Source organism: Eptesicus fuscus, chromosome 13 (assembly GCF_027574615.1).
Source record: "Eptesicus fuscus isolate TK198812 chromosome 13, DD_ASM_mEF_20220401, whole genome shotgun sequence".
In the NCBI taxonomy this organism is placed as follows: Eukaryota; Metazoa; Chordata; class Mammalia; order Chiroptera; family Vespertilionidae; genus Eptesicus; species Eptesicus fuscus.
The window spans coordinates 13,446,704-13,459,489 of NC_072485.1; the positions used below are offsets into that span (position 1 = coordinate 13,446,704).

At 40.7% G+C, this 12,786-nt stretch overlaps 1 protein-coding gene across 1 annotated transcript in view; it reads left to right on the forward strand.

Moving 5' to 3' along the window:
• The window catches only part of DDX10 (DEAD-box helicase 10), a 256,489-nt gene that overhangs the window by 43,610 nt on the left and 200,093 nt on the right, over positions 1–12,786 (forward strand). Inside the window, exons 10-11 of the mRNA XM_008156071.3 lie at positions 8,386–8,487; positions 9,629–9,716. Of these exons, the coding sequence (XP_008154293.2) occupies positions 8,386–8,487; positions 9,629–9,716 (190 nt within the window). The remainder of the gene's footprint in view (positions 1–8,385; positions 8,488–9,628; positions 9,717–12,786) is intronic.

The window sequence follows — 12,786 nt, forward strand, 5'->3', positions numbered from 1 at the left end:
AAATAGACTTGCCCAGACCGTGGTATTTTGTGGAAGAACCACACTCAAGGGGCCAAATAGCCGCATGGGGCTCGCGAGCCGCACTTTGCCGACCATGGTACTGGGGTCTTTTCAGACACAGTTCACATTCTTCTAGTGTGCCCAGAGCAGCTGTTTTTACTTAATGAACTTTAGTGGCTACTCTTCACATGCAGGGCTTCTAGACTTCATGAAAGCCTGGTCCTTGGAGAAGGAAGGTAGATAGCTTCAATTTGCTACAGTTTGTGATCATACACTAAAATATATGCATTTTTTCCTTTTTTATTTGGACTATGGGAAGACACATATCGCATAGTTGATCAAACAGTCTCCTTAGAATTCAAGAAACTTGGGTTTGGCTCTGTCATCGCATGGCTGTGTACCCTTGGAAAAGTTACTAATTTCTTTAAGCCTCAGTTTCTGCTCCTGTAAAATGGGGTTAATTGTAGCTAACTCAGTTTCCTGAAAGGATAATTTTAGGTGGTATCAGTACTGCTTTAAAATGGGTTTTCTTTCTTTTTTTTTTTCTTTTCCTAAATCTATTAAAAACAGTCTTAGAATTTTTCTTTTCTGGAGATAGTTGATAGTGTTTAATGATTTCTACATTTGTCCTGTGAATGCCATAAATCTTTGTTCTTATTTATTTTTTTAGAAGCTTTCCATGCAATACACATTAACCAGCTTGGTTTCTTTGCAGTTATTTTGCAGTGAACTTCATTTGTCAAACTCTTGAGCCTATTGTGGTATACTTGTTCATGTTTTCATGATCTTTGGCTGCAGATGACTTTATTTTTCCCAGGGTATTTCCCTGTCTTTTTCTTTTTTAAATCTAGTGTAAGTCTTTAGGTATTCTGAGTCAGAGATACCCTTTTTTCCCTCGGAAATAAGCTCTCCTTTGTACCATGTTGAGCAGGAGTAACAGAACAGTTGGACTCTGCTGCCTATGGCTCGCTGTCTGCATGGCTGGCTGCACTGTTCTCCCACAGTGGCAGGAACTGTTGGGGCTCTTGCCACATGTAAGGCTGAGGCACAGGGAGAATAGGAGATAGAGGGAGGGGAAAAAAGAGAAGAGTTGTGGAATAGCAGAGTGTGACCAACAGTTGTCTCCATTTCTCTAACTCTTGATCAGACTTGTATTGAGAACAGTGATTAGTATATTAGTAGTTGCAGGGATAGAATTTTAGCTCCTGAAAGGACCTAGATCATCTCATTCAAATTGTGTAACTTATAAATAAAAAAATGTGATAAAAATGCCTGGCCGGTATGGCTCAGTGGTTGAGCGTTGACCTAGGAACCAGGTGGTCATAGTTCGATTCCTGGTTGGGGCACATGCCTGGGTTGTGGGCTCGATCTCAAGTGTGGGGTGTGGAGGAGGCAGCCAGTCCATGGTTCTCTCTCATGGATGTTTCTATCTCTCCCTCTTCCTTCCTCTCTGAAATCAATAAAAATACATATTTTTTAAAAGTGATGTACAGTGATAAAATGACTCATTATCTAGGGTTATAAATAGTACAATAGGGATTTGAAATTAGTTCTTTTAACCCCAAATCCAGTATTTTATGTACTAAATACAGCAATTTTCATCTCATGGTACACATAAACTAATTACTAAAATTCTGTGGGATACAAAAAAATAATATTTTTTTGCTGATCTGACCAAAAATAGGTACAATTTTGATTCATTCACACCGAACAGCTATTGTTGTGTTGGCTGTTGTCATTTTTTTATTTGACAATCTGAGGGAAAAGACATCAATGCCCTTGACTAAATAGGTATGGCATGTTTTAAAAATTCTTGCGGCATGATGGTTGAAAATTGCTGTACTAATGCAACTCCTGGTAGTTCGTTTACATTTTTTCATGCACCAAATATTTAGTGACCAGATTTTAGGTATAAATGATGTATATGTTAGGTATGGAAGGCAAATTCATACATGTCTTCAAAGGTAATGGTCAGAATAAGGAAATATGCTAATATTGGCAGATCTAGGATGTGTTAATGAGGTAATAGTGATACAAAAAAAATGTAGATTATTAAAAGCATATACAGTTTTTTACTTGGTTTTAATAACTTGTTTTATTATAAAAGTAACTAGCGTTCCCGTTGCAGGAAAAATCCTGCAATAGGGTTTCCTGCTGCACTCTACCCCACCCCGCCCGCTCTCCTTCCTTCTCCCCCAGCCCCGCCTCCACTCCTCCCTTCTCCCCCGCCCCGCCTTCTCTGCCAGCCCACCTGCTCTCCTCCCTTCTCCCCCGCCCCGCCTTCTCCGCCAGCCCGCCCGCTCTCCTTCCTTCTCCCCCGGCCCCGCCTCCGCTCCTCCCTTCTCCTCCCCCCGGCTTGCTTGCTTCTCCGCAGCTTTGCTCCCTTCTGCAGCTCTTGGCTTCTTTCTGTGCTGTCTTGATATGCAAATTAGCCGCCATCTTTGGGTAATTTGCATACCCTCCTGATTGGCTGGTGGGCGTGGCTTGGGCGTAGCGAAGGTGCGGTCAATTTGCATATTTGTCTATTATTAGGTAGGATGCTTATTCACTATACAAATTCTAGACAATGGCAAAACAAACACCCAAATCCTACCACCTAGGAAATTTTGTGCATTTTTAAAAAATGATAGAAATGGAATTATTCTAAATATATTATTTTATGATTATTCACCTGGAGAACCAGCCAATCTTGGAGAACTGAGGGTGGCTAGATGGTTGTGAACCTGCCAGATCATGCTCTTATCAGTAAAGGTATGGATGATCAAAATCAAAGGATATTTACAGACTCAACTGGAACAGAGTGTGTGGTGGGGAATCTGAATGGGAGTAATTGAGGATTAATAGTTCTTGGCTAGAAGGCAAACTATTGCCATTATTTAAAAATGGAAGAATTACCACTGGGATCCAATAGATCTGGATCTCCTATTATAGCTAGAAATACTAGTGTGCTTTAGGGTATAGAGATAGTTTCCTGATAGCAGAAAATCGTGATCAATCTATTGAGGATCTTTCTTTCTGGAGGGAATTCTGGTAGAGTTGAAAAAGCAATGAATTGGAAATTATAGGTCTCTGATATGTAGTGATCAGTGTGCCACCCCGACACTGCCTTTGTCATTTCAGGAATTTTATTTTTAATTTGTTTCTTTCATTGTTTGCTTGCTTTTAAGTTTGGCAAATTAATATAAAATGAAGCTCTATAAATTCTAAAGAGTTATATAAATGTAACATGCCATTAATACTGATGGTGAAAATGAGATTTTTGTTGGTTCAGATTCTGGGCTTTTTATATAGTGCCTAGAATGTCTCTTAAAATAATTTGTCTAAATATGTGGAGTTTTAAAATGTAGTTCTTATGAAGAACATTTATTTCTCTTAATACATATACTTAGCCTTGGGCTTTGGATATTGCTTTTGAAATCTAAAAGCTAGCTCATGGGTAAATAAACTATTCTTGTAAGCATAAAAAAAAGTGAAGTGTACTTATGCCTTCTTTTAAAAGTGCTTTTATTTTTTAAATAGAAGCTTACTGGAAATTTTTGGGTGTTGGTGTGTGGGAGATAATTTGTGCTTTCTGTTGCTTCCGGAAAAAGTTGTGTGACGTAAAATAGGTAAAATGGCCGGTGATTTTTTTTTTTTTAATTAAAAAATATATATATTTTATTGATTTTTTTACAGAGAGGAAGGGAGAGGGATAGTTAGAAACATTGATGAGAGAGAACCATTGATTAGCCACTTCCTGCACACCCCCTCTTGGGGATGTGCCTGCAACCAAGGTACATGTCCTTGACTGGAATTGAGTCTGGGACCCTTCAGTCCGCAGGCTGACACTCTATCCACTGAGCCAAACTGGTTAGGGTGGCTGGTGATCTTTTTATTAGATGCTTGCCTTGTGGAGTTCAACTTTGGACATTTTCCCCTTTTCCTTTGGGTATCTTTTCCTTCTAAATTTCAGTGTTGTGGTCTGTCTTAACCTTGTGTAGCCTTTATATTTAGTATACTAGAGGCCCAGTGCATGAAATTCAGGAGGTGCATGAAATTTGTGTGGGATTGGGCCTAAAATGGCAGTTGGACATCCCTCTCGCAATCCAGGACCGCTGGCTCCTAACCGCTAACCTGCCTGCCTGCCTTCCTGCCTGATCGCCCCAAACTGCTCTCCCCTGCCGGCCTGATTGCCCCTAACTGCCCTCCCCTGCTGGCCCGATTGCCCACAACTGCCTTCCCCTGCTGGCCTGATCGCCCACAACTGCTCTTCCCCGCCGGCCTGATCGCCCCCATGTGCGTGGCTATCTTATGATGACGTCACTCAAGAGGGCGTGAGGACCACCTAGGCTTTTATTAGTATAGATTCTGTTAGCTATAGTTTTGAAAGGTTTGGATATGGCCCTTTTGTGACTTTAATCATGACTCATTCTCCCAGATTCTTCTTGGGAGCATGAATGGGTAGATAAGATAGATGTAGATAATTAGATTATTCTTCTTGTTTATGAGTCAATCTAAAGATGAGAGACCTTCAGTGGATGACTTTTTGATGTTCTAGATCTTTCTCTTTACCCTTGGCTATAGTCTGGCCCTATATAGAGTCACGGGCCTATTGATTTTTCTCTCCATCTCTGCATTTGGTTATAGGATGTTAAAAGGTTTGTTTATCCTCAACCCACTAATCTCCCTTCTTCTTGATTGTTCTTTGGGCCACACAAAATAAGCTTTTTTATCAACTTCACCCATAGACTAGTTGCCTTTAGGGCATTTTAGTAAGTATACTACATAGTGGTCAGTATTAACTGATCTCTGTCTTTTTTGACTCTTATCCAGGTCCTTGATGAAATCTTATGGTCTCAGAAGTTGTGATGTTGCTTAGATATTGTGTCTTCTCATGCTGTTACCTCACTACTTCATACAGTAATAATTTCTGCCTTCAGAGTTAGTTTAGTCCAACACTGTGAAGGGGGATGCTTTAAATTCATATTTCTTCATAGGAAATGAGGATGAAACATTTGAGTCATACTAGTCTATATTAAAATACAATGAAGAAGGTATTTGGTACTAGATTTTCAGTTATGAAATATATTTAGTAAAAGGCATAAATACAGAGTGGGGCAAAAGCACATTTACAGTTGTTCGTATGAAAAGTAATACAGTAATTAATACATAATAATCTATACGAATAAAAGGGTAATATGCAAATTGGTCACGATGCCCTCACAGTAACAACCGAATAGCAGGCTGCGTGGGGCGACCAGGCTGGTAGGGGGTTAGCGAGGGATGACCAAACGACTGACCAGCAGGCTGTGTGGGGCGACCAGTCCGGCACGGGGGTTAGCGAGGGACGGCCAAATGACTGACCAGCAGGCTGCGTGGGGTGACCAGGCTGGCAGGGGGTGCAGTGAGGGGCAACCAGGCTGGCAGAGAGGGCAGTTGGTGGTGACCAGGCCAGCAGGGGGGCAGTTAGGCGCAATCAGGCTGGCAGGCAGAGGCAATTAGGGGTGATCAGGCTGGCAGGGAGGCAGTTAGGGGTGATTAGGCAGGCCGGCAGGTGAGCAGTTAGGAGCCAGCGGTCCCGGATTAGAGAGAGCCCAGGCTGGGCTGAGGGGACCCTCCTTCCCCCATGCACGAATTTCGTGCACCGGGCCTCTATTATAAGATAAACTGTTTTGTGTACTCACAACTGTGAACCTTGATGTTCACCTTTACTCTTTTCTTCTGTTTAATACTCATGCAACTGGAAAACCTAGAAAAAGCAAATAAGCATGAAGAAGATAAGACTTGACTCTCTCAACTGCTGCCTTTTGCCCCTGGAAAATTGACTCTTCATAACATTTGATTAATTTCTAATTGTTCTTTAGGTCTCAGCTTATAGAGTCATTTCCGTAGGTAGGTTTTCTTGACTCCTAGACTACATTCAATAGAGCTCTCCATTATATATTCTCACTAGAGGCCCAGTGCACGAAATTCGTGCACGGGGTGTGTGTCCCTCAGCCCAGCCTGCACACTCTCCAATCTGAGACCCCTCGAGGGATGTCCGACTGTCCGTTTAAACACAATCCCGGACTGCTGGCTCCCAACCGCTCACTTGCCTGCCTGCCTGATTGCCCCTAACCGCTTCTGCCTGCCAGCCTGATCACCCCCTAACCACTCCCATGCCAGCCTGATAGACGCCTAACTGCTTTGCTGCCAGCCGATTGCCCCTAACTGCCCTCCCCTGGTGGCCTGGTCACCCCTAACTGCCCTCCCCTGACAGCCTGGTCGCCCCCAACTGCCCTCCTATGCAGGCCCGATAACCCCTAACTGCCCTCCTTTGCCAATCACCCCCAACTGCCCTCCCCTGCAGGCCTGGTCCCCCCCAACTGCCCTCCCCTCCAGGCCTGGTCCCCCCCAACTGCCCTCCCCTGCTGGCCCAGGTAACCCCTAACTGCCCTCCCTTGCCAGCCTGGTCTCCCCCAACTGCCCTCCCCTGCTGGCCTGGTCTCCCCTAAATTCCCTCCTCTACAGGCCTGGTCCCCCCCAACTTCCCTCCCCTGCAAGCCTGGTCCCTCCCAACTGCCCTCCTCTGCTGGCCCGGTCAACCCTAACTGCCCTCCCCTGCTGGCCTGATCGCCCATAAATGCCCTCCCCTGCCGGCCATCTTGTGGCAGCCATCTTGTGTCCACATGGGGGCAGCCATCTTGTGTGTTGGAGTAATGGTCAATTTGCATCTTACTCTTTTAGATAGGATGGCTTCCTGAATGTCTACTGTGGCACTCATACCACCCTACTGTTACTCACTGGTTTTAATGTCTGTAGTGGTCTTTTAGTTCTATGACGGCCAGCATTATGTTCATTTTGTCACTCTATTTCAATGCCTGACATATAGTAGCCCCTTAATTTTAAAGAAATTATCAGTTAACTTAAAACTTTTAACAGTTTTGATTTATTTCATACTTTTCTATGTGTCTCTGTACACATAAAGATATACCCACACATACTTCTGTAAAGGTATTACACTGGAATTTCACCTTATGTGTTGAAGTGGAGTTTTGAAGTCAACATTTGAGGTAAATTTGCCCTTCAGTCTTTGTATTACAGAATAATAAGTCAACAAAGTCAGTTTTCCCTCCAGTGTTCAGTGATAAAGTTCTGCTTACATACGATGGTATTCAGTCTCTCTCTACAGAGGCATCCAAGAATTCTCCCAAACCAGACTCTAATGTATCTTCCTAGCAACCTTTCCTGCTGTCTACTTACATGTACTGGCTTTTCTTGAATTTCTTTCTAAGTTTGCCTCGTATTTTCCAGTTCATTCCTTTGTTCATGCCATTCTCCCCCTTTGGGATTCCTTAGCTTTTTTTCTTTCTGTTTTCAGGGCCCACCTCAGAGTCCATCTGCTATGCTTCTGTTTTTCTCTGACTAATCCTGAGTGGTCTCTTTTTACTTCTGAGTTCATGGCATTTATTGCCTGTGGTAGTTCTTTGACACTCATTTACCATTTTGGGGCTTTTGTGTGTGTGTGTGTGTGTGTGGGTGTGTGTGTGTGTTTTCTAGTTAACTGGATTGTTATATCACTGAAGATAAGGATATTCATCTTATATTTCTTTGTGTTCTTCAGTTTATTCCTGCCACAGTTTTTCAGTAAATTTTTTATTTAACTATAAGAACTTGCCTTCTTATTTTATGGAATGAAAACCTGAAGGGAATGCTTCGAGATTACTTTTTCTTTTGGGTCTTTAAAAAATTTCCGTAAATACCCAATTCCATTTAGTCTTACTGCTTGCATGTAATAGCTGACACTAAAGTATCAGGGAAATCTGTAATCAAGTAGTACAAGAAACTTAAGTAACTGTGGGTGCCTTTTGGCCTGTTTATGTAGAAATTTATTATGATACAGCACAAAATAAGATTTTACTAGGTTAAGGGAGAAGTACATGGATTGGAGGCAAGTTGTTCACTGGGTAGATATACATTTCTTATTAGCCAAATCCCTAGGAAGATGATTAGATTTCCTTAATGTACTGGGTTCCATGTTTATTAAATGGCTAATTTTATTACAACATTCTAGTGGCTTAAATGAGAAATTGTTTTCTTGCTGTAGGTATAGAGCTATTTAAGAAATGCTTTTTAGCCCCGGCCAGGTGACACAATTGGTTAGAGCATCGTCCCATGCACCAAGAGATTTTGGGTTCAATCCCCAGTTGGGACATTAATGGGAGGCAACCGATCTCTCTCTCCTGCATTGAGCGTCTGCCCCCGGGTGGTCAGTGTGCATCGTAGCGACTGTTCGACCAGTCATTCTGGTTGTTCCACCGTTTGGTCACTAGGCTTTTATATATATAGACTAGGTGAACTTGCTTCCCTATTACCTATTCATCAAACTGTTAAAATATAAAATGCAGATTTTGTTTTTTTGTTTAGGTATAAAGAGGATGGGGAAGCTTTACTAATTTTGCTGCCCTCAGAAGAGAAAGGGATGGTGCAGCAGCTCCTCCAGAGGAAAGTGCCTGTGAAGGAAATCAGGTAAGACAACTGGTATGATGATGGGATTGTCAAGGTAACAAAGGCATGACATTATTATGCTTACTTATGTGTGCCCAATTCCCTCCTCCCTCTAATCTATTCTGTTGTCTGGTTTGTGACTTCTTTGTTTTTAACTTTTACAGAAGACTCTTAGTGGAGAAAATAAGATGAAAAATAGAACTTGTTAGCTTCAGGAGACATTGATGGTTGAAAGGGTTAAATCTCTTAGATGCCATTTTTTAAGGTTGTTTGTCTATTTCAGAGGATTCTGTTCCCCTATCATTGAAGATATTTATATTGAGTGTTAGCAGAACTGAACAGAAGGTCACTTGTATTGGAGTCTTTGAAACACCTTAGCATTTATTTGAAGGAAAACAATTGGGAAGGTTGTTAAATTGGGGGCAGGAGTGGGAAGGAGTTTAGATGAAATAAGACTGGCTGAGTTGGTAATTGTTGAATCTGAGTAAAAGTTGTCTACCTTTGTGTATTTTGAAATTTTCTGTAATTAAAAAACTAAGTAAAACCACCTCATCTACTACCATCTGTCATCACCTCAGACTTTCAGGAACAAAGTGGTTCAGCAAAAATCAAGAAAACAAGTGGGGTTTCTTTTGTGAAACCCATACTCTTGTAAGAATTTCATTTATTCCTGTAGCCTACCTGGGCAAAATTAAATAACACTTCTTTTATATTGTGCCTAATATCCAGATAAGGAAAACGATAATATCCGTTGTTGATTTGTTTATTTGAAGTTGGTTTTGTGATATTTGACTGAAAATGGAAATACACAAATGACATTAGATTTCATTTATTCCATTTCAGTGATGATCCATCATCTTCCATAAAAGGCTACTTTTAACTTTATAGACTTAAGAAGTTACCAATGCTCATTGTATTCTTAATCTTAGTGTCACTCAGCATGGGATGTTTAGAGATCTTTGACCTTTCATTCCTTTTTCCTGAATTATTAATATGCAGGAGAGTCAAATTTCTGCCTAGTAATTTCAGTCTAATCTGGCTCATAAATGAGAAATAATGTTATAAATTTAAAAGTACTAGGAAAACAGGAAAATGCTGTGTACTATTTTCAGTTTCCAAAATTGAGATGTCTTAGTTTAACCTTTATGTTTTTGTTATAAAGAATCAATCCAGAAAAACTTATTGATGTCCAGAAAAAACTGGAATCATTTTTAGCTCAAGATCAAGATTTAAAAGAAAGAGCTCAAAGGGTAAGTCTTTTTGAATCTGATACCTTCATTGGAATGGGGCATATGTATAATAAAGTTAAATTTCATCATTTTCTGATACTTCTGGTTGCATGCTTCAGATATTCAAGTGGTGTAATATTCAAATAAGATTAGCTTACTCTTAATCTCAAAACACCCATCAGAAGGAATATACTCATCCTCAAGTTTATAGCAGCATTATTTACTATAGCCAAGATCTGGAAACAGCCCAAGTGCCCATCAGCAGATGTGTGGATGAAAAAGTTATGGTACATTTACACAATAGAGTAGTATGCAGCTGTAAAAAAGAAGGATCTCTTACCCTTTGTGACAGCATGGATGGACCTGGAGAGTATTATGCTAAGTGAAATGAGTCAGTCAGAGAAAGAGAAATATTATGTGATCTCACTAATATGTAGAATCTAATGAACAAAATAAACTGACAAAATGGAACCAGAAGCATGGATACATGGAACGGACTGGCCAGTGCCTGAGTGGGAGGGGGGGTAAGGGGGGGAGTGGGCTGAATAAAGAAGGTGAAGGGATTAGCTAAAGAACATATATGCATACCGCATGGACATGGACAATAGTTTGGTAAAGGCCAAGGGAGGGGGCATGGGGGTAGGTGGAGGTGAACAAAGGGGTGGGAGGGGGATGTCTGCAATTATCAGCATTAAAATCCTATATAATAAAAGGCTGATATGCAAATTGTCTCCTCGAACAGGAGTTTGATCAGGGGGTGGGACTGGTCTGCCAACTGCCCTCGGCCCCTCCCCCAGTTGGCCATGCCCTCGATCATTCCCTCCCACCCCCATTGGGGGCGGGGCCAGCCACCAACCGCCAGTGGCCCCTCCCCCTGGCACCGGGCCTCTAGTCTATATATATATAAAAGCCTAAGCAACCATTACGACCGGTCAACCAGTTGCTATGACCAGAATGACTGGTCAGCCAGTCCCTATGATGTGCACTGACCACATGGGGGCAGACGTTCACTGCAGGAGCTGCCCCCTGGTGGTCAGTGTGCTCCCACAGCCAATCTCTCAGGGTCCCTCCCCCGTCCCTCCTCCTGTCCGACAGGCTCCATCTGGCAGGCCCTGTCTGGCAGCTGCCACACCCCAGCCAGCCTGGCCCTGATCAGGACTGGGCGAGATGGCCCCGATAGGCCCTGATTGCCGGCCAGGCCCAGGGACCCCACCCGTGCTTGAATTTTGTGCACTGGGCCTCTAGTTTTTTAATTAAAAAAACAAAAACAAAACAAAAACAGAGATTGGAGACACAAAAAAAATTTAGTTTATTCTTTAACTCTTAAAAAATTATATATTTCTATTATCCATAAAAAAATCCTCTTAAAGATGATTTTTCAGTGCATAGTGACCTAATTTCTAGTATACTTGAAAAGTTATCAACTTTTGATTTTTTCAGTAAAGTTACTGTAACTACTGATTGCACTTTCTTGAGTATAAAATTATTATCTCTAATTATATTAGTGTGAATTTATGGAAAGCATAACACTCTTGTTAAATTGTCTTTAGGAATGAGATTTTAACTTATACTAGTAAATATGATTTAATGTTCCTAAATTACTTTTTAGGACTTAGAAATTCTCATGATTAGCAAAAAAAAAAAAAAAAGTAGTGTCACTTTAAGTTAAACTTATTTTTTAGTTCTTAGAGTCCCCAGCAGTAGATTCTTTTGAAAAGGAAGATGTGAAATTAATTTGCATTGTGAGTACAACTATCCATTCTTTGGATTGACAAATATTTGAGTCTCTGTTATAAAGCTCTTCATTTTCAACACTCTTACTTATATCATAATTATGAGATCTACATTTGCTATGTACATCTGCACTTCCTATAGCATTCCATTGGTGAGTTAGAGAGTAGAGATTCAGAGGTTGGATTCTATTCAGCAGATAGATGAAGTGGGAGGAAGAAAATAGAGGATATGTGAAAAGGGCATCCTAATAAGGAGCCCAAGTGGAAATACAGGCAGTAATCAGGCTTTTGTGTGATGATTTTGAAACTGGGTATTTTCAGCAAAGAAGTTTTATTTAAAGAGCAGGTCTTAAATTTAAAAAATTAACTTACAGTTAAATCAAATTATCATCGCTGTTCTTCAGATACATGAAAGCTAGAAGTTGAATGCTTACTATGTGTTAGGCACTTAGCCATGACATGACTTTTATGAGGCAGTTTGTACACTGTTTTAATCTTCCCAACAACTTATTAGTAGGTGGTTCTGATTTAATTTTATAGATGAGTATATAGTACTGTGAGAAAATTAAAAATTGTCCAGCGCTACATGGCTATTAGTGGCAGACCTGAGATTCTGATTTAGTCTGCCTTTCTTTAGAACTTCCGTGATAAACTCAGGAGAGACTAATTCCACAATATAAGAAACCCAAATAATGAACTATGCAAAGTTGGACTTCTATAAGCTCATTTCATCTGAAATGTACACATTTTTTTTTCTTGTACTATTAGGGCATGCATTTGGGAATGCACATGTTTTGTCTAGCAGACATACTTTAAGCTAGGAGTGCAATCTTTCATTTGAAAGCTTTGGAAATAGTATGTACATATAAAAATAATATACATAAATTCTGATATGTTGTGATTTATCATATACCCAGGAGGTCATTCAGTTATGAATCAGGAAATAAGAAAAACTGGAAGGATGCTGTTTCACTGGTTTGTACATACCACAAAATGAGCCTTCCAGAACAGATTATAGGAAAGCACATTGAAATAAATGATGTGATTTATTGGGTTTCACGCATGGCTTAACAGCATGGCTAACTGTATTGCCAGCAGCAGCAAGCTATCTAGTTTCATAGAAGGGATTTTCTAGCTTTTGGTTTTAATCTGGATAGAACAAGAACGATAAGCAACTGGGGTGATTTCTTGTGGATGGTTGTAGGGGAAAAAATTATCCTTGAATTGAACCATTCATTGTTCCTGCCTGTGTAGACAGGGAAAATGGTTTGAAGATTCTTGTACATGTTTTGAAGAAAGGATTAGTGTAAAATTAGAGAAAATGTGAAGTTGAGAAATAAATGGAAATTACATATGGT